This window comes from Dryas octopetala, chromosome 8 (genome assembly GCF_963921425.1).
Source record: "Dryas octopetala chromosome 8, drDryOcto1.1, whole genome shotgun sequence".
Taxonomy (NCBI): domain Eukaryota; kingdom Viridiplantae; phylum Streptophyta; class Magnoliopsida; order Rosales; family Rosaceae; genus Dryas; species Dryas octopetala.
In genome coordinates this window covers 8348245-8374971 of record NC_141373.1, presented here as the reverse complement: position 1 = coordinate 8374971, position 26727 = coordinate 8348245, and the positions used below count along the sequence as shown (strand labels likewise).

The window sequence follows — 26727 nt, the reverse complement described above, 5'->3', positions numbered from 1 at the left end:
GTTTGTACCAACCCAAATAATTAAAACCTAGGTCATGATTCACATTCTATAGCCCTTTCATGCTTGTGTCATGCCTTAAACAGGCTGCCCCACAAGCCTATTTTCTTTTGATCTTTTTAGGGTTAGAAAACTTGTTTTATGTCATTTTTTCTTTCTTATAACTAAATATTAATATTTTTTTGCTTGGAAAAACGAATTTTTTTGTTGAAAAGTTCTTTAAAAATGTAAAAACAAGGTTAAATGAGTTGTGCATAATTCAGCCCAATTTCATGCTCGTGCCGTGCCTACTGGGTTAAAAAATTCAACCGATCCCAACACATGCATGTGTAATGCTTGTGCCGTCTAACCTGTTTCGTGCTCGTGCGGTCCCATTTCACACCTCTAATACTAATCAAGAATTACCGGTCAATCAAGACGGCCAATATATGTATAATTTCCACACAAACTACAAAAGGAAAGGACCCTACGTACCCACTTGTTCCCTTTTCTTCGATGGTATGGAGAAGATAAGACAAGCACTAAGTTATAAAATGTCTTTTCTTATGTCATTTTAATTTTCTAATTCACCAATCTCTTTTCTTTATATAAGGAAAGCTTGATAATCATTAATTTGCTTTACTACCTTCTTAGCAAACAGCAACTGAGAAACAGAGGAAGAAGCAGAGGAATGCATTACAATGCAATGCAATTGCTAGTTGAACAACATATGACATTCATAGTTTTTGTGTTGTTATGGCGCACAAGCAGTGCTACAGCTACACCAGCATCAGGAGCAGAAGCAGTAGCACCGATGTCAATGCCGAATTGCACAACGCATTGCGGAGATGTTAGCATCCCATACCCTTTCGGGGTTGGACCAAAAAAGGATTGTTACTTAAACGAATGGTTTCAAATAGACTGCAACAAGACTACCGGGCACAAGCCTTTCTTGAGGCTTGCCCAATTGGAGGTGCTGGATATTTCTATCAATGGCACGCTTCGGGTTAACAGCCCCGTTACTTTTTTGTGCAAGGCCAACGCCACAAATGATCAAGGTAGCGAATTAGTGGCAAATTTGACCGGAAGCTTTTTCGTCTTCTCTCAGAGATACAATGTGTTCACTGCAGTGAGTTGCGGCTTCCTTGCCGTTGTGATCAGCTCAAATGATGATTATATCCAAGATGTTGATTATGATCACAATAATGGTGGGTATATCGTTGGTGGATGTAGGTCCATTTGTAATGATTATCAAGAGGGAAAGCCAAACTATGATGGCAGCTGCAATGGTATCAACTGTTGCCAGACCACCATCCCACCAAATCTTACAGCTATCACTACTCACATACTACATGCAAATACATCGAGTGTGGATTGCTCGATCCACGTTCCAACAATCTATGAAGATAAGACTAACTATGCATTCCTGGTGGACCGAGAATGGATTCAGAACACTTCATCAAGAGCCGTCGAGACTATGGACAAGGTCCCTGTGGTGCTGGAATGGGGCTTACAATTCAGTACTTCAACCGACATCTTTAGATCTCTCATGGAAAGAAAGCCTTCCAGGCATGATCCAACACCTTATTGCAAAGTAGATCAATCTTCCACTCACTTCTTTACGTCATTTCATATGTCCGCAACGTTTTATTGTTACTGCCCTGATGGCTTTGAAGGAAACCCCTATCTTCGCCGATCTTGCAAAGGTAAACTCTCTAGCTATAGCTACCATCTTAATTTAAGATCCATATATTTGAAAAAGGTAATGTTAGGGGTACCATCTAAATGTACCATCTTTCTAATAGAGGTGAGCTCCATTTGGGTGACCTCTAGCATTTTCTATTTGAAAATTCACGGATTGAGGGTTATGTCAATCGCCACAACTTTGGAAGTCTAACAGTCAATAATCATAAATGTTAAGTTATGCAAATTTTCATGCATGATCTTTATCATTTCATTTTTTTTTTGTTTTTTTGACATTATATTTCAGATATTGATGAATGCGCATATCTTCCTAACCTATGCTTGGCCGGCAGCAAGTGTGTGAATGATTATGGGGGTTACCATTGCTCCCGATATAATATGACTACTCTCAAATGGGCCCTTAAAGGTATGGCCATAAAACAGTACTGCTACAGAATTTATTTAAATGTAAGAGCCTTATGATTTAATGCGAAAGATGTTCAATTTAATGCAAATTATAATATGAACAAGCTCACTGGTTTATTAAATATGAAAAAAAACTAAGGTCACTAGTTAACCTCTGAGTCTCTGACAACTTAAAATCAAAGTTATTTTCTTCATTTGTCGATCATTTCATATTGAATTGTGCAGGCCTTGGAATGGGACTTGGACCAGTATTACTACTTACTGGTTCATGGTTGGGATACAGACTCATAAAGAAAATGAATGACAATAAACGCAAGAAAAAGTTTTTCAAGCGAAATGGTGGTTTATTATTGGAACAACAATTATCGTCAGGTGAAGTTAATGTTGAAAAAATCAAGTTGTTCAAATCAAATGAGTTAGAGAAGTCTACTGATAATTTCAATGTCAACAGAATTCTTGGCCAGGGAGGCCAAGGTACAGTTTACAAAGGAATGTTGACAAATGGACAAATTGTTGCTGTAAAAAAGTCTAGAATAGTTCATGAAGGCCAACTTTCAGAATTCATCAATGAGGTTGTGATTCTTTCACAAATCAACCACAGAAATGTGGTTAAAATATTGGGTTGTTGTTTAGAGACAGAAGTTCCTCTTTTGGTTTATGAGTTCATACCAAATGGAACCCTTTCTCAGTATATCCAAGGCCAAATTGAAGAGTTTACACTTAAATGGGAAATGCGTTTACGAATTGCCGCAGAAATTGCAGGAGCTCTGTCCTACTTACACTCTGCAGCTTCCTTTCCTATTTATCACAGAGATATCAAGTCTACAAACATACTGTTAGATGAAAAATACAGAGCAAAAGTTGCTGACTTTGGAACTTCAAGATCAATTGTCATTGGTCAAACCCACCTGACCACACTTGCACATGGCACATTTGGTTACTTGGACCCTGAATACTTCCAATCAAGCCAATTTACGGAGAAAAGTGATGTGTATAGCTTCGGTGTTGTTCTTGTTGAGCTCTTGACTGGACAAAAACCAGTTCGTGCAGTAACAAGATCGACAGGAGAAGAAGAAGAAGAAGAATACAGAAGTCTTGTCACATATTTCATTAATTCGATGGAGGAAGATCGTCTATTTGACATTATTGATTCCGGAGTTATGAAGGAGGGCTCTGAAACAGAGATCAGGGTAGTTGCTAAACTTGCAAGAAGGTGTTTGAATTTGAAAGGAAGGAAGCGCCCTACAATGAGAGAGATAACAGCCGACTTGGAGGCCATCCAAATGTCCACGAAAAACACTTCTAATGCTCAAAAAGATTATGAAGGGGTGGAATTTGTCGAAAATAAATGTATTGAGCATTGGGATGTTGTTTCAACTTCAACAGGAACCGGGTCAGCTTGGGACCGGGATGGTGATGATCCTACTTCATCATTACTTGAACTTCCACGATTATCTTTCAAGACATGGTGAATCAAATATTTCTTGTAATGTATGTTCTTCTTTTGGGTTAATCAGCAAGAGTACCCATATCTTTTATTTGAATAATATATCGCAGGACTTTATGGAACACACTCATATAATATACTATATTTTTTTTAAATTAAAGTCTTATCTACTCTCAATGCCCCATTTACTCACGATGCTCACACCCAAGTACACAATTCACAGTGATAAACTTAGGGGTGGGTTTGGTTCGATTACCGAGTCGAGAAGCTCAAACTGGATACCGAACCGAGTCACCCTGTCGATCAGCCTCCATCACTACCGAGATCGAGACCAGAAATTTGGTAAACCGGTGGTCGGTATACCGGAGGTGTCATCTCGGTACGACGGTTCAGAATAGGCCTTGACTGGGGAGAGGAAGAAATGGTCACTCAGAATTCAGTCCACATCAACAAACTGTGATTTTCAATTCCTACAAAATTAACTAAATTCAATCCACCCAAAAGCAAGAGGAGGTTAAGAGGATTGAATTTATACCCTTAATTGCCCAAAATCACCATTGGATTTGCCAGACAAAAGAGGAAAAGTCGCCGACCTTTAGAGTTTCGATTTGGCAATTGTGGTGGTCCGATGAACAATTGAAGACCACCATCATGTTCAAGAAATCAAGAGGAAGCTGACTGGGGTGGTAGATGATCGAGACGCTGCCAAAATCAAAAGCAACTATGACGAGGGCAAATCGAGAAAACATTGGTTTTCCTCCGTCATTGTTCGGATGAGATATTCGATGGCACCCCTGCGCTCAGAGAGAAACGGCAAGCAGAACTTGGCATCCCCCGCATCTCGTTATAACTAATCTGCAACAAAAATTAAAGGCCAATGACACTTTTGATTCCTGTACTTTCATGAAATTTTCACTTTGGTTATGTTCTTTTAATTTTGGCAATTTTAATTATGTACTTTCAATACGATAGCAATTAAGTCCAAATCGTTAATCTCATTTAAATTGATAATGGAAAACTTGACGTGTATTATACTTGAGTGACATTTGAGAGATTTTACTTCACTTGAATGTCTATATAAGCTCATACTTGCACTTATACGTAATCAATAAGGAAAAATAAGAAGTTTTAATGTCAAACTAAATATGTTAAATGGTGAGGAGGGGCTTAAATAAGCATCTAGGTGGACTAAAAGATTCGAAATGTCACTCATGTGTGAAGCATGTGCTATTAGGTCAGATTTTTCATCAACAATTTAAACGATGTTAACTATTTGGACTTAATTACTATCATACAAAAATTACATGATTAAAATCACCAAAAACAAAAGTACAATACTAAAGTAAAAATTTCATAAAAATATAAGAACCAAAAGTGTCATTTGCCAAAATTAAAATGTATGAACTTATCTGATCATGGAACTTCCAAGTCTTTCAACGTTCTCTATTATTTTACTTCATTTCACCTTTTTTTTTTTGGTGAAAATTTGCCACGTAAGCAGCACCAACTCCCATAACCGTTTCTTAGACAAGATCCGACTGGACTGCCGGGATAACCGTTTGGCGCGTCTCGGAGGAACAAAATTCCAATTAAACAACACAAAACCAAAACGCCACCATCATATAATCACTTTTAATATCTTTTACAAAAAATAAAATAATTAATCGTTCGTCCGAGGTTCTTGAAATTCATAAACCCATTTGCATGGATGTTTGTTTTCCACGTTTAGTTGCTTAAGCATTGATGTAATTTACATAGAATTCACGTACAGAAACAGAGAACTTTGTGATCTTTGGAAGAACATCCATCACCATTTTGGATCTTGGTACGTTTTGGTTCTTTTGAATGTCAATTTTTTCATTCCTATATGTATTGTTTATTGATGAATTTTGACAAAGGGTGCTTTTTCTTCTTTTTTTTTTTTTGAAAAAAAAAAAATTGTTGGGTTTTGTTGAAATTAATGCTATTGTGTGGTTGACAAACCCAATTTTTCTTGTTTTTCTCTATATATTTTATATTAGTTATTTTGTCATGCTATGAGCATTGTATTAATCGCCAGAAGAGTCATACTTCTTTGTTTACAATATTGGCAACCAATGTATCTTGGCAAGTGGTCACTGATTTTTCTTCTTATTGATTCAGATTAATTGGTGAAGGTGAAGATCAACCTGTCCATGATGGGCACAATAACAGCGAAAAAGATGACGATTGCCATGTTGTTGATGATGAATATGTTTGCTGTGGATGCAATTGATTCAAACAATGTTTATGATCCATGCTCGGATACAAAAATCCAGAGATGGGATGGGTTCACTTTTGGCCTTGCATTTTCAAAAAAAGATTCATTCTTTTTCAATGAGTCTCAACTTTCACCCTGTGATAAGCGCCTTCCCCTCTCAGGAAGTGGAAGTAATGCCCAACTTGCTGTGTTTAGGCCCAAAGTTGATGAGATCTCTTTCCTCACCATCAACAGTAGCACCTTCAATCCGGTATGTAATTCGTGTACTTAATTAGCTAAGTGTGGTTGGATGATGTATAGGTTTTTTTGGAGTATTGATATAAGATCTTGCTCTTTATGTCATTCGGATACTTCTGTTTCTAGAATAATTGAATGTAATAATACTAGAGTCACCAAATTATGCGGTAAGTAAGTTGAGATTTAGCACAATTATGGAAAAAAAAAAAAAGTAACATTGTCACGTAGTATATCCGAAACTGCTATGTTTCTAAATTTGCATTCACAAAATTACCAATTGGTTTCTGTCACATTTGAAGTTTTTGAACACCAAATTCTGAATTTGCAACTACATTTTTGTTTTGGGGTGATACCTGCATTCATTTTAATGGTCTAAAACTTGATTATGCCACTTCTCTAGCAGATTTAATTACTCTAATCTACACTATATAGCATAGAAGGGAAATTGTTCAAAGATGTCAAAACCCACTGTAATTATATAGCTGCTAATGTGAATGGTAATTTTATATTCTAGTTCGGTTCTTACCAATGATGGATATTATACCTGTCACTTGAGTCAGATTATTTTTACAATTTTTTGAGTAAGAGTTAGTGATGAGATCTCATGAATTTCCTCAGGTTATGGCTGGTGGGTACATGGTAGCATTTGCTGGGCGCAAGTATGCAGCAAGATCACTCCCAATATTGGTTGCAGATAACTCACACACCATAACCAGTTTCACCTTGGTACACCCATTTAATCAGACATGACTCTCTCTCTCTCTCTCTCTCTCTCTCTCTCTCTCTCTCTCTCTCTCTCTCTCTCTCACATATCAGTATTGGACTTGTGTTTCATTCATTCCACAGGTACTTGAATTCCAGGGGGGTACTCTTCAAAACTTGTACTGGAAGAAATTTGGGTGTAATGCATGCTCTGGGGATTATTCTGTCTGCCTCAACAACGAAGACTGTGCAGTCCCAAACTCAAAGTGCAAAAGCGGTGGTGGGTCTTTTGACTGCAATTTAAGCATACAGTTGACATTCTCAGGAACAGACAAGCATCTTGAAGTGCTCAATTCATGGTATGAGGTGAAAAATCTTCGACGGTTCTCACTGTATGGCCTCTTCTCCAATCTTCTGCAGTGACCATGCAACTGGTATTATGCTGATGCAATGGTTTCCAAGCTCACAAGCTTATATGGTTATCGTAATGAGAAAAACTTGGGTGAGATAGTTCTGCCACGACATCATGCCCAACCATTCATGAAAAACCACCAGAGGCTATAGTTTTTCTCTAATGTAATGAACTGTTTAATGATGTGAGTGCTTGTAATGAAAGAATTAATCTTCTCACTGGTAGCCTATACTGAACTTTGTAATTTCATCAAGTGAAGAGTTATGCATTACACGAGAATGGTATTTAAACTTCTTAATCCTTGTTTAAGAGTCTGCACTGCATAGAATATGCATGGCTCTTACAGATTTTGTTACTTGAACCAGTAAACCAAGTAGGGAAAAGTTTGTAACCTGTACAAAGTCAACATGGCACATCATGTCTAAGAAAAGGAATGCAGTTTTGGCAAATACTTTTATGGAACATTCTTACTTGCAAATATAAGAATGGATTTAATGAACATTAAGGTGCTTGCAGATGCAACTTTAATCTTTGATAATAATTTGCATACCACTCCACTACATTTGATCCCACCATAAGTGAATTCCCTTTCCCGGTGACTTTCACAATTCTAGATCCAGCATTACAAGATTTTTACCTTTCGTGTACGGGTATCAAGTATTGGTGATAGTGAAGAAAAACAGAGCAAGTAAGAAAAAGTTCTGAAATATCACTTCTTTTCATTTGCAAAACCAGCAACCTGGCTGATCCTATGTATGATCTATCAAAAGTCTAGATATTACCGATGCTCCCAAGTATACAGGAAGACAATTTAAGGAAATTCAGTAACTCCACAAAAATAATAGCTGCACTATATTAGTTGTCCTGATAATAAAAAAGGACTATTTGTGCTCAAAAGTGTTTGGTGTCTCCCAACCTTTCACCAGTTGATCCAGGACTAGTTTGTATTAAGAGCAGGCTTCATGTCCGGCAATTTATAATCAAGAAATATTTAGTTCCTGCTCACCCTTGTACTCCTTCTTGGCTTGTCCTTTGCCTCACCATCAACAGCATCACCAGCAACAGCAGAAGCAGCGTCTGGGTTACCCACATCATTCGAATCAACAACCTCTGCAACTGAGGTTTCTGAGTTTATTTGGGAACCACGGGTTTGAATAAGATAATGTGCCACAGACTTGTACCCCAGTTTTAAGACCTGATAAGTGGACAAAATTTAGCCATTGGTTCCCCATGTTAATTGTTGCCTTGGTCTTTCTATTAAGTACAAAAACTACAATGCCCAAACCATGGATTGAATGAATGCATGTTTGTACGTATTTAAGTGTGTGACCATGTGTGTGTCGTAATGCATGCTTTTCTCCTTTTTTTTTTTTTTTTCTTTTTTGAAAAGATAATAGGAACCCATTAAGGCGTGCATGCAAGGACCTAAGAGTATCAACTGAGAAATTGTGGGGGCCATGCTGGAAGAGAAGAGTATTAAATCAAATTATATAATGTCCATAAATACATGCATGCGTAAGGGTGATAGGGTTAACCTTTCTATACAGGTTACCGGTGGGTTCCCACCCATTTGCTTGACGGCAGAGACTGCAGTTGCAGATGCCCCGACAAACAGGGCAAATCCAATCAGGATTTTGGTTGGCTTCAATCACATTCTCTCCATATCTGTGGAAGTCAGTAAAATTCAATGCTATGACCATCAACGTTCATTACAAAAGACAATAAAGTTTGCTACACTAGTTCTTTGGATAACAACTAAATTAATGACATGCATAAGAATCTTTCTTTCATTACATGTACAATCTTTCATTCATTAATGACCATCAACCAACAACTGCGGTCTTTTAGTCAGTTGTCCTCAAGGTACCATGCACAAGTTTTTCATCCACATGATTTAGGTAAGAATTGAACATTAAAAAAATGTTACTTTTCAGGAAGTAATTTATAAAGATTTACCTCATGTATAAGCAATCTCCACATAACTGCCCTTGGACCAAGTCGCATTTGCTGCAATGTGTATGCTGGCCAAGAGTTTTCTGCCTGCAAGGAAACATGTCATCTCCAAGTATACTTTACCAAGTGAAAGGAGACCTTTAAGTAACAAGTAAAAAGTAAGCTCAATTTTCAAATAAAACATGATGAATATATTGTAATATTTAAATAATGAACCCAGTATAATAGTAAATTTAAGCACTTCTGCTATACACTTGAGAAGGTACCATCATCTGTTGGGTTATATATCATATGGATGATCTCCCTCAATCATCTTGGATCCCTAATATCTTTTGTCAAATTTATATTCAGAAAAAAAAAAATTACTTAAGAATATAGAAGAATAATATAACCATGAATAAGATTGCTGCAAGAACCAACCTATGCACTGCCAGACTCAAGGAAGAAGAATAGAAAGGAACAAATCCATTGGAAGAGCATCTGATGTATTGCAAATTTCAATAGGAAGCATAATTCGCATAGCAATGACAAGACTTCTTTTAAGACTACATTCTCATCTATATATAAGTAATTTGATGAACTGAAAGCTTAAAGCCAAAAAAGGTAACAAACTTGAAATGGTTCTAAAGTAATTGTGGAGTAAAACGATAGAACAATGGAAACTATAAGATAAGTTTTACGAAAATGTTTTGGAACGGCCCCGAAGAAGCACTGGATAAAACGGGAAAAAAAAATTACATCAGTTTGCGATTCTTACTCGAATCCGAACTGCAATCTTTCTGGACTCTGGTGCTCAGGGAATCCATTACCGATACTGATTCAAATGTCAAACTAGCCACTTGACAGAACTCTGTCAATCCATGTAACATGACTTGGCTAAGCTTGTATACTGACAGTTAGATAGTTTCTAAAATCTGAAATGCTATGCTTAACTTGACATGTTAAACTTTTATCTCATTGTTCAGATTATCACTACCAGATAGTCAATTAAGTTGGTTCAACTAATCAGAATAAACTATGAAAAAATTTCAGAGTTCAAGAGAAGTGATTGTCGAATGAGTGATTTATGCCTTTACCAAGAATAATTCTCACATTCATATGCATGGCATTCACATGTGGTCCGCATGAAATCCTATACAGGCAATCCTATATGCCAATCCCATGTATGCATATAGGATTGGCATATAAGATCGACATAATGGATTGCTGATCATGGTATTGGCATATAGGATTGCTCGATTATACAGAATTTCCATATAGGATTTCTATGTGGATTACATGTGGATGTCAAAATTGCTCCCTTCACCAATAAACATCTAAAATAATAATTCTATTTATCCATTCATTAGGACAAACAAAGTGAGTCATCTTTATAACATGCAATACTTATAAGAAAAGCAAGAAACCCACATGAGCCATGACCTACCTGCATTGGTGGCAAGTTTCTCCATTAACCCCATCATATATGCGCTTCCCATCTTCCCCATAGCCATCCACAGAAAGGGTCCAGTTTGTCACACAATCCCCCAACAGCTTCTCATGCTCTTCTGTATAAATCTCTAGCTTTGAACCCTCCTTTATATAAATCTCAACACTCTGTGAGAACTCTCTCTTCCCTTTAGGCCTTTTTTCCACATAAATCACTGGGGCCACAGTCTTCAACCTAAAAAAAAAAACCCCCATTTAAAAAAAAAAAAATCACACTTTTCGAAAATGCCTTGTACCCTTTCCTACTTTTTTCTTTTGCATTTTCCTGGAACCCAAACAAGGTCATAAAAAATAAAGGAAAATGACAGTGGGTTACCTAGAAGAGCGCCTTGGGGACCCAGAAATGGGAATTGGGTGGTGGGTTTTGGCCTGGGGACGTTTCGGAGGGGCAGCTTTGGACTTGAGCTTCAGTGAAAGGTCCAAAATGCCCAGCTTCTGCATCCTCTCCTTGTTCTCTCTGATCCTTTGGTCCCTGAACTGCTCGTACCCTGAAACCTCTGCAGTTCCATTATCTGGGGTTCCTTCACCGGCGTTCTCTTTAGAGTTGGGTCGGCCTCGCTTTCTCCGACCCTCCACCATCGTCAGCGCTCGACTGTGAAAATGAAACGGCTTTGTGTACGAAAGAGGCAGTCTGTGGGCGTGTGAGAGAGTCTGAGATGGAGAAGGTTAATAGTGGCGGGAATCTGCTGCAAAGGAATGAGAGATTGACACGTGTTTTTTGGACAGATGGAATTTTTTTAGAAAAATTACTTTTTAGAATTATACACTAAGACCGATTTATCTTTCTAGTTCCTCGAGTTTAAAACGTCACAATTGAGTCTTTAAATTTCGATTCAAGTGTTTAGTAAGAACAAAATAAAACATGTGTGTCTCACATATTGTATACAACAAGAGATATGTAAATTTTAACTATTGTATAAATATGTATGTTGGCATATCATCGATATCTTAAGCAACTTGTTTACCTTAACTAATAGATAATAAAGAAAGGAAGATATGAGTGGGATGTAAGAAGACGAAATGGTGTGAAAGTATAGGGCTTAGGGTTTAAGATGTAGAGTTTAGGAGTGAGATATATGAGGAACGGTTACATCAAATTACAAATGTTTTATTTTGCCCAAAAGTGGAAATCGATCAAAATTCAAGGACATTAGTGTATTTAAACCTATCTTTTTCAAAGATATGTATGTGTTAAGATTTTTTTTTTAATTTACGTGATATTAAATATAAGGTTAATTACAATTATATATCTCAACTATATACTACTTTTCAACTTAGTATCTCAAATTTAAAAAGTTGCATTAAGGTACCCCAACTACAAAATCGTGTCAGTTAGATACCTTTGTTAGTCTAGCCGTCAAAAAAGTCATTATCTGATGACGTAGCACACCACTAAAAGACTTCATTTCAATTTAGAACCTCAACTTTAACATGTTTTTCAAGTTCATACCTCAAGTTCAAAAACTTGCAAATAAATAAATGTTTTTCAATTTTTATCTCAACTTCACCCCAGCTTTTGACCCATCAAATCTCCACCAAAATTATCAATCTTATACTTATTTTGAAGCTATGAATCTCCTCTTTACAACCATATAAAAATCATGCAAAAATGAGGTATGAAACCCGAGATAATTGATCACAAAGTAGGATACCCGAAACTGCTAAATTTTCCAAACAAATTGGCAATTTCGACTAGCCTAATTTATGACTACTTATCTCGCGTTTCATAGCTCCTTTTTGAATTATGTCTATATGGTTATAAAGAGGAGATTCATAACTTCAAAGTAAGTATAAGATTGTTGATTTTGTTGAAGATTTGATGAATCAAAAGTTGGGGTGAAGTTGAGATAAAAACTGAAAAACATTTATTTATTAGCAACTTTTTAACCTAAGGTATGAACTTGAAAAACATGGTAAAGTTGAGATACTAAATTGAAATGAAGCCTTTTAGTAGCATATTACGTCATCAGATAATGGCATGGCCTTTTTGACGGCCAGACTAACAGAAACACCTAATTGACACGGTTTTGTAGTTAGTGTATCTTAATGCAACTTGTTGAACTTGAAAAACTAAGTTAAAAAGTGATATATAGTTGAAGTATATAATTATAATTTACCCTTAAATATATTTGTACAACTATTAGATTCTACTATTTATCAATAATATTTGGTCTAATTTGGCATATTATTTGATGATGTCTTAGACCTCAAATCTCATGAACAATAGATCTTTAGTAATAATAATAATAAAAAAAATAATTAAAAAAAAAACTCTTCTATTTTTTCTTTTTTATTCAAAACTTTTTATCAAGATAAAGGGAAGTGTAACAACTGAGACATGTAAACAGCTGAGTTCCCCAAAAATCTGAATAAGTCAAAAGCGAAAAAACATTCACCACTAAATGAAATGATACATCGAGACCAAAATAGACCCAAGACAGACATCAACAATTACTGATCATATTTCTCGAGTCTGCGCAACTGTACAAATGCCCTGACAAAAGGGCATGGCTTCCTCACGCAGAAGATATACACAAAAAAGATGATGCCTGTACACACCCTACATCTACATTTTTGTACAGTTGAAATGTGAGAGACAGTGAGACACAGACCTCTTTCTCACATTCCCAAAAGAATTTCTTGAATTTCAAATTCATGGTTCCTATTTATCTATAAAACGAATACCACAAGCAACCCCAAAAAAACTGAATCATGCACTCTTCAAGTCTTGCTTATCTTGATAAGTACCTCGGTATTTTGAGCTTTGTGATCATTGGGAAGATAACCAGCAACAACAAAGAGAAAGGGTGGACACAGGTATATCTATTCACTATACAGTTTGATCGACACCCTTCTCATGAATATCACGAACAAGATCCCGCAGCTCAGGAAAAATTGATATGAGCGATAATTCAAGTATTGCGTATGCAAGTTGCTTTATGCAGACAGTAGACTGCAATCACAATAATTCACAATCAGCTTGTAGGTTTGAAGAGGATGGAATCATTGAAGAATTCGTACAACCTAACAAACTAAATTGAAGCAGACAATGCAAGAGGATGAGAGACTAACCTGAGTGAAATAATAAATGTCTCTTGCACAGCGTCTGTACTGCTTATGCCCAATTAAGCTGACTAAGGCTGTTGGAGTTCCATCTGTCAGAAGTGGGGATCAGTTTTGTTTTTCATGAACTAGTCAGAGTAATTTCCTAGACAATGACGCAAGTAGTTCTAATCTTCAGTCATGGAATATTATATATATGAATGTATCAGGCTAAAAAAAAAAGTATGTATGTACGTATAACAAGAAAGGGGCAGAAGATTCACAATTTGTCACAGAATTCTGCTGCTAAGAACTTTGTTTCACCTCTCCTGACATGAGGCTATGATAACTGACATGAGCGTTTATTTCATGAAATATAATTCTCAGATCCCTAAAGAATGCATATTTCAGTTCTTTGGTATATTTTTATTCATATGAGATTGTAAGTTTCACATGAACGTGGTGGTTAACCTACAACTAAGAGGCCTTATTCTAAGTTAAAAAAGTCAAATGAACTCTCATAATTTGAAGCTTCATGCATACTAGGATTTTGCTATCCTAGGCATTTAATATAAGCATTTATTAGAAACCTGGGAAAACTGCAGTCATAACTTCTGGAACATAGATTTCATTGGCTAATGAAAAAACAGGGCAGCAGAACCTTTACAGGAAGACTAAGAAACATTGACCAGAAAAGAGATAATATCAATTACTCACCAAAGAGCAATTTCTTGAGATCACTAGCTCTACGAGCAGCCTCAAGCTGCTGCTCAAAAGACCCCGGTTTACCGACCTTACTGCCACCAAGTTGACTTATAGTTTGAAGAGAGTTTTGAGTGTCGTCTTGAGCATTACCGATTTTAAGGAAGAATGTGCCATTGGGCCACAGAACCTAAAAGAAATACATGATTAGCAAGCACAAACATTTGCATATGACTCTTTTCGCTTCAAATTTTTCAATTATTATTCCATTGACTGCAAGAAGAATTTTACCTGAAAAATAAATTTAGGAAATACACACTAAATTTATGATGATGATAAGACTTGGGACAAACTAAGATTCATCAAACAGAAGTATATGAAATCGCTCACTTCAAATGTAAGTAAAAAGTGTATAAGCTCCAAAGAGACAATTATACAGAAATAAAATAAAAATAAGACCTCCATATGTGACTGTAGGAAGATAATAAACTACAAAGAAAAACGGACATTCAACAAGGAGTTCTGTTTTTTACTGCTCAACAAAAACATTTATGTGATATTTATGTGATAGATACAAGGCCTTATGTTTGAACCCTTAAGCAATGTCATATAATATTACATGACATTTGAATGTAGATATAACTTCTGTCAGGTTCTCAAGCTGAGTAACGCCAACATCACAATTGAAATATTTATATAAAAACCAATGAAGAATTTAAGGGAAAAGTTATGCACAAGATTTGAGCCTGCAGAGGTTGGACTGACTCCATTTCAGAAACCTACTAAGGAATGCCCAGGAAAAGGTGACTCCATTTACATAAGAGAAACACAGTTATTGTTGTGTTTGGCTCATAAAAAATCTGGAAAGTAGCAGTTTGGGTTATTCCTAGTGGGGTACAGTTTTTAGGAATGCTGAGAGGACTTGCACAAGGTCTTCCTAGTTAAGGAAGGAGTTCTGAGTATTTCTAATTGTACAAGGAATTAGAATTAGCTAATTAGGCCAATTACCTAGTTCTATTAGGATTAGGAATCCCAGCTGAAACATAAGTGTTAGCTGCAACCTATGAGTTATAAATAGGTTGCTGCAGCCCTAGGTTTAGGTGAATGTCTTCGACACAAGCACCAGAAAAGAGAGAGCTGAGTGATTGAGAGATTTTTTTCAGGGTATTCTGCAGAGGGGATTTAGATTCTAGGGTTTCAAAAAGTCCTTGTAATCTCTGAATTTATTCCATAGTGCAGTGAATCTCTAAGGAGATATCACAACTGGACATAGGCACAAGTTTATTGCCGAACCAGTATAAATCTCTTGTGTTTGTGTGTGCTGCATGTGATTGTTTATTTTCTGTTTTTCAATTGTCGAAAGTCATCTCTAGTTCTAGGTCTAATTTACATCAAAGAACAAAGATTTCAAGGGCTTAAATTCAACAGTTATCCCATAATATATTTGGTGGACAGTAAGCACAAAGAAATATCCATATTACTATTCTTCTGCAGTATTCATGTAAAGCTTGTACGTCTCTAAGATGTTTTTTAACTATTTCAGTAAAATGAAAATATTTAAAATTGGTTCAGTCCTTACATCTTTAAGCCATCGAATTCCTGAAGCAATAACATCCTCCCTCCGAAGCCAATGAATCTGCCTCAAGAGCCAGTCATCAATAGCATCTTCCATCATTAGCTGTACTATTTGTTTTGACATCCAAAAGACCTGTCGTCTGCATCAACAAAAATAAACATGTCTAAGAGACCAATTAGAAAAGAAAGAGAAATATTTATCACTAAAATCAAAGCAGAACCATGCCAGAACAAACTACATAATAGGATAGTCTATTCCAACATAGAAAATATTCATACACTAGTGAAGCTAAAACCATTATAGAAAATTATTCATGCACTAACAAGAAAAGCACAAAGTTGTTAACTTGAAAGACCAAATTCAAATAAATCGGAACACAGGGAGAGAGAGAGATATGGTGTTGTTTCCTTTTAATGTTTTCAAGAAAACAAGCTGGATGGTAGAGTGTTTTACTATTCTGTTGGTGGACAGCTTGGCCACTGCTGGCCAATGCTGTTGTACTTTGCCTACTTTATTTGAATAAAGTTAGTTTCCTATCCAAAAAAGAAAAAACAAAGCAACCAAAACAGCATGCTGTCTCCAAATATTTATCCAAGACCAACTTACTAGAGCTTAATACATACCTCACATACACTCAGACATTAAAAAAAAAAAGATACTAAAATTAAACATCTGGTCAATAACAGCACAGCATAATCACTACAGACTTATACATCATCAGGATACATACCATGATTTCCTACAACTAATAGAAAAAAAAAATAGAAAAAAAGAAACCATGATTTCCCAGCAATGACTAAAATAAAAATAAATCTAAATCTAAATTAAGGCATGAACAACTCACCTTAGCCAGCCCCTTCTGTTAAGCTGAAATATCTTGTCCACTAGATTCAACAGAGGTACGCTAACATTGGGTGGAGTCCACTGAAAGAAACCAAGTTGTAAACATCCATATTAGACACAATAAAAAATGTTCCTTCAAAACAGTGTTATTTAATAGAAAAATGTTGATTACAATTGTGATCCTCATATAAATCTATGAAATAAACCAATAACCCTCACTGAAAATTCTAAAACTCATACATGCAACTCACAATTACTTTGATGACAGCCTCTCACTAGTCAGAATCTTATTTTCTTATGATTTACATGTTCATACAAAAATCCTGAAGCACATTGCTAACTTCAGCTAAGCTGTATTCAAATGGGCAACAACCACCATTTCTAGCCTTGAGCACACTTCAACCTATATCGTAAGGTTGAAAACTTTGAGAGTATCTTGGTGATCTAGATTTAACACCCATGAAGGTTTTATTATTCTGGTCCAGCAGTAAAAAACTTATCCTAAATTTTAAATTCAATATAAATGGCGTCTTGTATACAAAATAGAAGACCTATACTTTATAGGAAACATCATCTTGGTAGAGAAATTAATAAGCCCAATCAAATGTTCACAAAGGATTATAAAGAAAGTGAAAATGTATAACAAGATAAACTTCCTATTATATAAAATAGCAAAACTTTGGTTTAGTTGTGTAACATGCCACCAAAGAAGGAGATTTCTTACAAGACGCTACTCCTCTCACCTAAGTCTTTTCCTAATAAATTGAGTGAACTACAGAAGTCCTTTTCCCAAAGAACTTAAGGTGGCTCCTATAAAAAAAGTACTTAAGGTGGTTAACATGAATTCTTTTCTACCAGTCTGGCATAACCAAAGCCATATTCTTCAGTACATCTTCAATCATCTAAAGATTCAGCATATGTGCATCCAACTCTCAAAACAACTGTAACAAAAACAATAATAATGGTAATAACTCTTATTAAGATACTTCTTAGAGACACAATGTCCAATTTTGACTAGGTCAAACACTAGTTAGCAGTCTAGTGGTGGCTTACATGCTAAAAGAAACTTCAACAACCAAGAAAAAATTATTAATCACAATCAACTAAAGAATTTTAGGATACAAGTATCATGACAGTGAACTAATGCTTAAAGAGAATGAACTCAGATGAAACTTGAAATACCTCAGGTGGCATTCCAACTGGATCCTCCAAATTTAATGGAAAATTTGCTGCAGGAAGGGCACCCTCACTAACCCCAGATTTCACAGTTAAATCATTATTCTTCTTCAAACCTAAGCTCCTCGAGTGTCTAACCCGATGTGGATAACCCTTGGAGTTCAATTCATTGTCTGAATGCCACCCATTTTCTTGCGTACTAGATCTGACTTCCTCGGGGTCACAACTTTTAACTTTGTCACCTGCCTCATCATCAGAAAAGCTATTTGTTGTTTCCGCTGTATTTTGCCTAGAAACATGTTCACTTGTCTCATCTGCATTCCAGGACAAGTTCCATCCAGGAATTGAAGATGACGCCTCAGAAGTGGGTGAACCAACAACTTTACGCATTAAGCCATCTGAAACCCCTTTGAACTGGCGTACAATATCGTCCACAGCATCATCCACATTGACTGCTTTAATCAAATAAAAAAAATGAACCATGAAGACATTTAATAAAAAAAATCTCAAAAAGTGTTTAGCAAATATAAGAAAATGCCATAACATTAGATAAAGCAGACAGATCCACATTAAATCCAAAAGAAAGCAATTAGGATTTAGGACCATGAGCAATTTTGGAGAGGATCGATTAATGATCTCAGAATGTTAGAAAATGCCATGTTAAGGTTTTTTTACAAATGGCTTTCTCAGAAATATGTTGGCAATGGAGACTTTTGTTTCTAGATATTATCTGTATAAAGAAAATAAAGCACAAAGCTAATGTACACACTAGATAATTACTTAGCAGTTAGAACAATTTCCTTTGAATGGATATCCTATAATGAGATATTTCATAGTCTATAATGTATGAGTTAAAACTTGTTCTGAGCCTCTGAAAAATATATGCTGGACGCAGCAGAGCAACTCCTTTTCAGAAAGAAAACTAAAATAGTACATTATTAGTAAGCAACGATGACGTACAAATAACTATGTTGAAAGTATAAAAAGATATGCTCTTTCTCTTATGAGGATGTCCTCATTTTAAGAAATTTATTCCTACCCACACTCCTCCCCACCCAAATAAAAGAAAGAAAGAAACTCTTTCTCAAATTATCCACTGCTTCAGAAATCCGAGTTAAAAAACTGAATCTTACTGGAGTATGCACAAATCTCATGGGAAAGACTCCTCATTTGCTCACATCAACACCTAATGGATTTTTTATACTGATAACCATCACATAATTACAACCATCTATCATAAAGTAACTTCGTAAAACTTGTCAACATGATTTCTCCATGGGTTCTCTCAAATTCTTCATGTGTCCCATGCATGCATTCTTCTTTATATTTTCAATAACTTCTAATGTTTATTAAGAAAAAATTAAGGTCAACAAATTTCTAATCCAAGTAGCAGAAAATGACAGTATATATCGATACTCCTAAAACTAAAAAGCAATTATAATGCATCAAGAACCAATATAGCTGATAACTTGCAAGCCAAAATATGTGTGTGTTTAATCCGTACTAATTTATGAATGTAAACAGGGACGCCCCAGAAATATCAACTGCAAAGATGCAAAAACCAACAAGAAAACCACGTACCTGCAAGAGTTCTCATCACCGAGGGAGATTTTCCAAAAGAGTAATTCTAAAACAAAAGTAAAAGATATTGTTTAGAACATTCAGATAATTATAAGCTTTTACACTAAAAAAAAAAAAAAACAAAAAACATATGTATATATTTGTATTTGTGTGTTAGTTCCAGTGAGAGAGGAATGAGGCTGACTCCATGGGCAAAAGGGATGAATTCAGACAACTCTGTGAGTTTGAGGTTCTGAGTCTGACTGCATTCATTTATATTAGACACATCAAGAGTGTACTAAAGAACAGCATCTGTTGGAGCTTTACAGATTTAACTAGTATCATTTGGCCCACCTCAATTTTTGTATTCGATACTTGTTCACATGTGTGGTTATACTTATCCTGTTGCTTCTGTTTACCTCACTGTTTATATTTATCTCATTTTCAGTTTTTACATGCCTAAGGGTATTGTCGCACTTTTCCCCTTTGTACATTAATTAAAGATATAGCCATAGGGTGAGGGACTGGTCATACTTTCAAACCCTTTTCTCTTCCCTTTACCCGCCTTCTGGTATTTTTTTTATTTGTACATTGGATAGGATCAAACTGTGACGCATCCTAATCATAACCTTTTTCCCACTCCCTCCACACCACTTATGCCAGCCTCAGATGCTTTCTCTTTATTTTTTTCATGGTATAGTATTAGCTCTGCTAGTTCACCCTCAACAATATTTTTGACTTCATCATGACTAGAGAAAGACTGCTGAGAGCAAAAATATAAATAGGGGATACACATATATGTTATATGGTGCACCAACTAAATTGAGAAAGAAATTAAAAATAAACAAGAACGAAACATCTAGCAAAGAATTTCATATTCCAGGGTGAGTTACAGAGCAAAGCATGGGCGGTGCTGGGTTGAAATGGGTTTTGTGGTCCGGCAGCATAAAGCTTACTTGAAACCTAATTGACAGAGATCCTAAATTACACAAAGGGATCAGCCCCAAACCAACAACCCCTTATCCTAAAAAAGAGGGCATAGGGACAAACCAAATTATTAGGGAAAATATGACAAGGAACAAATAAACCCAATATCCTTTAAAATCTTCATAAAATAATAAATTTTCCCAGTTCTTAGTCCATAACCCTGTCACCTATTTTAATTTGGAAAACAAAACGAGAGAGAGAGAGAGAGAGCGAGGTTTACCATTTTAGAACTCTTTTTTCATTTTTTTCATTTGGTGCACAGGAAGTCTTCATTCTGACTAGTTTTTAGCTTCTTTTTATTTTCCTATCATTTTCATCTATTGCTGAAAGACTTAGAATTCTTTTCTGCTATGATGTTCTCTTTTGAAATACTAGACATTCTTGGACTCCCGCCTCAATTAATCCCTTCTCTCTTCTCCATGTTTTCTTTGTCAAAGTGTTTGACTTTGATGAAAGAAATTGGATCATGTGCAAGATAATTATTGTGCACAAAGACAGAGAAACATATATATATCAAGAATGCTCTAAAACTAATTTGTTAGTAAGTTAATACAAAACTAATTACCATGTTGGGCCCACTACACAATGTAATCTTAAAATTCGAACCATCTATTTTTTAGGCCCTACTTCAAAGATCATCCCTGTAAAAAAATCTCCAAAATCGGAAGTCATTTAGTCATTTGATTATAACAACAACTATTTATATGTTTTTATCGAAAACATTGATCGTCTATTTATTAGATCTCAATTAGATAACTAAATGATTTTCGATTTAGTTGATTTTTTGTAATGATAATCTTTGAAGTATGACCTAAATAATTGAAGGTTCGGATTATGAGATTAGTTATGTGGTGGTCCCAAAAGCATGGTTAGTCTCGTATTAACTTGCTAACTAGTTAGTTTTAGAGCACTCCTCTATATATATATATATATGTGGTCATCTAAGCTCTAACACAAAAAATCTACGTCATGAAGATGAATACCTTTGAGGAACCACTTAAAAAATCCCACACTTCATGCTGTTCTGCAACATTAGCTATTGACAAGAGATCCTGGGAAAATATAACACAATTAAAGCAACAGGGAGAAAAAATAAAGTGAGGAATTGGGGAGGCAGTAGAAGAAATACAGTGAAGAATCTACATTGTACCTGCAGATATTTGTCGAGCTGAATACATCGCTGATGAACAAAAGCATCCTCTGTGCTTGATGAAAATATTCTTTTGGGGGGCAAATGCAATGTGTAATTTGGAATGTCTTTAAGATGGCGATGTAATCGCTCAAAATTCCTATATCTGAAGATAAAATAAAAATTGAAAAAAAAAAAAAAAAAGGAAAAATCCATATGCAGACCAGGTAATGCTGGCATAGAGACTTCAGAAACTTTTTTAACATAATTAAGATCATATATATATATATATATATAAATCTCCTTTTCTAATGAGGAATGTCTTTATTTTAAGAAATGGACCACATCATGAAACCACCCCACAATGCAGTCCAATGACTTTAACATTTGAAACTGTTTGGTCATCTAATTGTCGTCAAATAAATAGACGAACACAATGTTTCCGATAAACATAGAAATTACTATGATGATAATCAAATGGCCTAAACAACTTTCAATTTAGCTAATTTCTGCAATGATCATCATTGAATGGAAACCTAAAAAATTCCAAAACAATTTGGCCCTTGCTTTTCTTAAAATAAAGATGCCCTCCATAGAGAAGGATTACATGTGTGACTAAATAAAGTAAAACGGAGTAATCCTGTTATATATAGATGAGAATGAAACCTTCTTTTCACAAACCAAGTTCTGTTTTCTGCATCTGTCACTGCAATTGAATAAACTGCAAAAGATTTTGACCCAAGTTTCTCAAAGTATGCTCCCATAACCTGTTGAGACAAATAGGACAAAAATGAAACTTGGATTGTGCGATACAACATATTTCAGTGCTCAAGAAGCTGCAATAGTTTAACTCTTGAATTCCTAAGATTTTAGCTAGGTCATTTCCCAAGTTTCTCTATTCCATCAAATTTCATCAGAAGAATGCTTACCCGGCACCTGAGCTTGGGAACTTGTTGTCCCACACTGTGGACTACCATATCCGAGGCACTCTTACCAATATGCTCTTCTCTATGCCTGCCAAACTCAGGGGTATAGAACTCTGAAATGATGGACCCTCCACCTTGTGTAAATGCCTTTTTTGTGTCAGGTTGGATTTTCAAAGCAGAAGTGCTATTTGATCTTTTAAGCCTACTTTTATTTCCATTATCGGCAGTATTTCTAGTGTTCTCCAATTCATCAACAAGACTCCCACCCTCAGTATATGATTCCTCTTTGGGATCTGAAGATAACTGTGACTCTCTTTTGGTCCCATCACTTAATTGAGTATCAAAACTTGTTTCAAGTGTTTGCTTCAGAATAGGTCTATCTTCCATTCCAGTAGAAATTTCATGCCTGTTAGCTAGCATTTCTTTCCCTGAATTTCTAGCAGGTACAGCACTATCAACTCCAAAACCCTTAGGTATAGGTTCCCGAACTCCTGCTATCATTTTCTTGTGCTCTTTCTTTTTATAATTTCTCCCTTTTGTCCACATGTTTTCAAGATTTTCAGGAGTAAGAACTTCAGTCCTTCTCTGCGTCGCAGCCTCCAGCACTCGTGCCCAATCAGCAGGCCGCAGCTGCAAAGGATCTTCCTGAAATGTGTTATAATCCAAGGACACTTCTCTGTGGTTATCAGTTTTAGCCAATATCATATCAGTCCTTTGATTAAAGGTTGCACATTTCCTCGATGGAGATTCATGATCATGTCCACCCTCTGCAGTTGACTGATCACCACCTAGTCCTTTAGCAATTTCATCTTTAAGGGCTATCAAAATATATTCAATCACCTCGTTGATATTCCTGATTAAAGAAAAATTGTAAGTAAAAATGGCTAGATTTTGGTAATGAAGGAGAGAGGCATGTAAAAATATGTAACTTTTTTCCTGAAAAATTGGAGGCACATTCATTATTATGATGTTCTACGCATATACACCCACCAGTATGATTAGATGTTCTATAAGCTCTAACTCATGACATCCAAATTTGGATCATGATAAAATAATAATTATGGATCAACCACAATTCCGTAATTGATGTTTAAATATCTGATCTGGAGAAAAATAAAATTAAGGATTAGCCCAGGCCACCATTAAATAATTTCTATAAATACTACATGCTATGCTTGTAAATAGTTCTATCGAAATCCCTTTTAAGAGAATTTAACAGCCTCTAGACAGGAAAAAAAAAATTCTAAAGAAGCAAAAGAATGATAACATAACATTCAAACAAAATATTCAATAACATACCCAGGACTCGCGAGATTCATAACAGGTTGAATTACCAAACTTGCTAATAGTTCTCTGGCAATAGATCGAATCACTGGACATTGAGCTTCTCGCGGTCTTAGAACCACAGCTATGACTCCACCCATTAGCCGCTGAAGAACCTATGGAAGATAAAAAGCATTAACCTGAATCCAAGAGATAAGATCCAAAAATAAAACATATTTCTGTAAGAACACTCCACTCACACCTTGTACTCACTCTCAGGTGATATTAGTGCAGGATGGAGCTCCTTGGAAGCCATGAGATGATGTTTTATCCTTTCATCTCTCTGCTCTGAAGACAATGTTTTCATAACATCACGACCTATAGCAGCGTGGTTTCTTCTGAAAAGCTCGAAATGATCCCCTATTAAATCAATTATATCCCTGAAACATTAGACCGCCATTAATTATGTTGCTTTAATGATAAAAGCTTCTTAACAGCTTGCAAATGGTTCACTTCTAAAGAAATGGGACTACCTTGTTAGCAAGTCAACAAGGTTTATCTCTTTAGCTCTTCTGGATACCTCACCAAGAGCATCCATGATTATCGCACGTATGTGATCTGGAGCCTCCATGTCTGGTGTTATATCTGAATACCACAAATCAATGACGAAATCCTTCATAATTTTGTCAATAAAATCTTTCATCGCATCCTCTACGATTCGAGACCCAATTTTCCTTTTCCATTTCATTGGCGGAATTGCAGTAGAAAGGCGTGAATCATTTATGGACAACTGTTTCTTCTCCAAATGAGACAAATATGTTTGCAGACGAACAGGTCTTTGACCCTTCCAATGGAAGTCCACCTCATTTAATAGAATACGTAATGCTGAAACCAATAAAATTGCAATGGGTACATTCATCCACATTGATTTACTTGTATCTGTGGTGAATGACAAAGAATTGGAGTCAGGAAAAACACTGTTCTAAGAGTAAAAAAATGAGAACATTTTCAAGAAAATCATGAAATTTTCACAACACCCACAGCATCTAAATAAGCATTTGGCTTTAGCTGAGTCTAAATAAACATTATCTTTCCATTTAATTCTTATCCACCAGTTTCTTAGAAGCCAAACAAAGAGTTATCAATAAGCTACTGATATAATCAAGAAACCATCAAAACTCCGCAGAAAACAACAATTTGATGAACTACAGCAAATTCGTAAACAAACAAACAAAGACCCAATTCAATCAATTTGAGGGCACTTACGGGAGAGGAAGTACGAAACGGCGAAGATAAACAGGAACCACCACACCGTTCGGAGCTTAACCTCATCGATCAGATCTTGTATGGTCCGTATGGCCTTCATCTTGTTCCCCAAAACCCTAAAATTCGAGTAAAATTACAGAATTCGCTAAAAGTGAATCAAATTACAGAAATTCGAATCAAATCCTCCTACAACTTCAACAAGATCGAATGTGGACCCTGAAACCCTGGAATCTAGGGTTTTGTTTGGCTCTCGTCAGCTCTCTCTCTCTCTCTCTCAGAAATTGCTTTCGGACCTACAGAGGAGAAGAAGAGTATCTGGAATTTGTTTTTTTTTTTTCTTTGTTTAATTTCCGTGAGTTCGTTTCTTTATTTTAATTTCGATTTCGATTTATTTTTGTACTATATAGTCTATATATAGTAAAGTCTGCGCTGGTTTACGTGCCAAATGGGAAGATAATAAGATAAAGAACGCTGTTGGTCGTTACTCGTTAGTTGTTACTGTTACCCGCGTGTATGTAGTGTTTGGGATTTCTTTGTTCAGCTCAGCTGTGCTCTCCACGTTATTGACTTATTGCCATAATAATTCAAGCATTGGCTTTTTGGCTTGATGCACAATTACGGATCAGAATATATCGATATTCAGAAAGATATATCGAAATTTGGAGTAGAATATCGACACTTACTAAAAAAAAATTAAAAAAAAAAGGCTTAAGTGGCTAATGAGAAAGATGACAAATTTGATAAAAGTGGATAATTAAAAATATAAAGGATATACTAGGGAGTAAAGTGAGTCTAAATTTGTTTTAAAAGACAAAATGAGATATCAAACATAATTGAGAGATTAAACATAATTACGCCAAAAAAAGAATATCAAAAAAGTTTTATAGTTATCTTTCGGTTGTTTCAAGAGGTGAAAAAATTATTTCTCATTTTGATTAGGTGGAGTAAAAATTAGGATTATATTAAATTTAAAGTTCGATTCCCTCTAATTTAAGTAAAAACATTTTATAGATGCTATCAAAAATTTAGACTAATTAATCAAGTGTGGGCAGCCTCATTACTACAATATAAGGTCAAATACCACTGAAACTCTATGTCTTGCAGGCGAGATGCATTTGATTTGAGCTTAACCACTGATTATTTGTAAATTGTTTTCTCGCTTATAAATGATTATAGGCATTAAGCATCATAAATTGCCCATGTGCGAACATTACTCATGACATCATTGTTCTGTACTTCTGTTAATCACCACCACTAAGAAAAGTGAGCTGTCTCAAAGCATTATGGCTTATAATTTTTGTTTGTTTGTCAATGGTTATGCTTTGTTTTTCGCGCAAGTCTCTAATGTCTCTTTTATAAAATTAATGGTTTATTACTCCCTAGGGGAGTCCAAAGCAATCATCTTGAACTTCTTACATTTTAGGTAAATTTGCCAAAAATCTCTAATACAAACTTCAAACACATTTTAATTCAAAAGGAGTGTTTTTTTCTTTTTCTTTTTTTTATTTGTTGGAGTCCTTTTTTTTTTATAAGCAATAACATTACACTAAAACAGTCAAAACGTATTAAAAATATAAAGTTATGGCAAGAAATCCTACAGCAATAGGGCCACCAAGCTAAACGCTTACAACGAAATAATAGCTCAATTTCGTAATGTCGGCATCGAGCAGACTGTACAGCTACCAAACATAATA

The 26727-nt window shown here is 35.6% G+C and overlaps 4 protein-coding genes across 6 annotated transcripts; 2 read left to right on the top strand and 2 right to left on the bottom strand.

The window, feature by feature from the left end:
* Nucleotides 1-682: 682 nt before the first annotated feature.
* Nucleotides 683-3557, top strand: LOC147276845 (wall-associated receptor kinase-like 1). The gene is made up of 3 exons (XM_086252830.1): nt 683-1682; nt 1967-2086; nt 2311-3557. The coding sequence occupies exons 1-3, from the start codon at nt 683-685 to the stop codon at nt 3555-3557; spliced, it is 2367 nt and encodes a 788-aa protein (XP_086108956.1).
* Nucleotides 3558-5256: 1699 nt separating this feature from the next.
* On the top strand, nt 5257-7312 carry LOC147276844 (uncharacterized). Its single transcript, XM_086252847.1, has 4 exons — nt 5257-5357; nt 5675-6021; nt 6627-6734; nt 6855-7312. The coding sequence occupies exons 2-4, from the start codon at nt 5707-5709 to the stop codon at nt 7131-7133; spliced, it is 702 nt and encodes a 233-aa protein (XP_086108973.1). The 5' UTR covers nt 5257-5357; nt 5675-5706; the 3' UTR covers nt 7134-7312.
* Nucleotides 7004-11234, bottom strand: LOC147276843 (uncharacterized). 2 transcript variants are annotated; one of them, XR_015123744.1, is made up of 6 exons: nt 10880-11234; nt 10502-10738; nt 9079-9162; nt 8658-8787; nt 8039-8317; nt 7004-7124 (listed from the first exon to the last, which is right to left on the bottom strand). XR_015123744.1 is itself a non-coding variant. In XM_086252845.1 (5 exons), exons 1-5 carry the CDS (start codon nt 11140-11142, stop codon nt 8114-8116), a joined length of 918 nt encoding a protein of 305 aa, XP_086108971.1. In that variant the 5' UTR covers nt 11143-11234; the 3' UTR covers nt 7946-8113. The 2 variants fall into 2 exon arrangements, 1 of the variants encoding a protein (XP_086108971.1); XM_086252845.1 differs by lacking the exon at nt 7004-7124 and having other exon boundaries at nt 7946-8317.
* A 1590-nt stretch (nt 11235-12824) lies between these two features.
* LOC147276842 (phox domain-containing protein) lies at nt 12825-25420 on the bottom strand. 2 transcript variants are annotated; one of them, XM_086252828.1, is made up of 15 exons: nt 25034-25420; nt 24301-24706; nt 24030-24207; nt 23804-23943; nt 22508-23357; nt 22245-22345; nt 21600-21744; nt 21433-21501; nt 19484-19529; nt 17909-18357; nt 16728-16807; nt 15887-16022; nt 14323-14497; nt 13636-13718; nt 12825-13516 (listed from the first exon to the last, which is right to left on the bottom strand). In XM_086252828.1, the coding sequence occupies exons 1-15, from the start codon at nt 25131-25133 to the stop codon at nt 13394-13396; spliced, it is 3081 nt and encodes a 1026-aa protein (XP_086108954.1). In that variant the 5' UTR covers nt 25134-25420; the 3' UTR covers nt 12825-13393. The 2 variants fall into 2 exon arrangements, with proteins under 2 accessions (XP_086108954.1, XP_086108955.1); XM_086252829.1 differs by having other exon boundaries at nt 17909-18354; nt 25034-25419.
* Nucleotides 25421-26727: the final 1307 nt, after the last annotated feature.

Excerpts from the sequence above, each read along its gene's own strand:
- LOC147276842 (XM_086252828.1), bottom strand. The coding sequence starts at position 25,133 with ATGAAGGCCATACGGACCATACAAGATCTGATCGATGAGGTTAAGCTC. Across the intron at positions 24,707-25,033 it reads CGTTTCGTACTTCCTCTCCC|ATACAAGTAAATCAATGTGG; the intron begins GTAAGTGCCCTC and ends CATTCACCACAG. Across the intron at positions 16,808-17,908 it reads CAGTTGGAATGCCACCTGAG|TGGACTCCACCCAATGTTAG; the intron begins GTATTTCAAGTT and ends GGTTTCTTTCAG.
- LOC147276845 (XM_086252830.1), top strand. The coding sequence starts at position 683 with ATGCAATTGCTAGTTGAACAACATATGACATTCATAGTTTTTGTGTTG. Across the intron at positions 1,683-1,966 it reads TCTTCGCCGATCTTGCAAAG|ATATTGATGAATGCGCATAT; the intron begins GTAAACTCTCTA and ends ATTATATTTCAG. Across the intron at positions 2,087-2,310 it reads TCTCAAATGGGCCCTTAAAG|GCCTTGGAATGGGACTTGGA; the intron begins GTATGGCCATAA and ends TGAATTGTGCAG.
- LOC147276844 (XM_086252847.1), top strand. The coding sequence starts at position 5,707 with ATGATGGGCACAATAACAGCGAAAAAGATGACGATTGCCATGTTGTTG. Across the intron at positions 6,022-6,626 it reads ACAGTAGCACCTTCAATCCG|GTTATGGCTGGTGGGTACAT; the intron begins GTATGTAATTCG and ends GAATTTCCTCAG. Across the intron at positions 6,735-6,854 it reads CCATAACCAGTTTCACCTTG|GTACTTGAATTCCAGGGGGG; the intron begins GTACACCCATTT and ends TTCATTCCACAG.
- LOC147276843 (XM_086252845.1), bottom strand. The coding sequence starts at position 11,142 with ATGGTGGAGGGTCGGAGAAAGCGAGGCCGACCCAACTCTAAAGAGAAC. Across the intron at positions 10,739-10,879 it reads TCCCCAAGGCGCTCTTCTAG|GTTGAAGACTGTGGCCCCAG; the intron begins GTAACCCACTGT and ends TTTTTTTTTTAG. Across the intron at positions 8,788-9,078 it reads GGAGATTGCTTATACATGAG|ATATGGAGAGAATGTGATTG; the intron begins GTAAATCTTTAT and ends TGACTTCCACAG.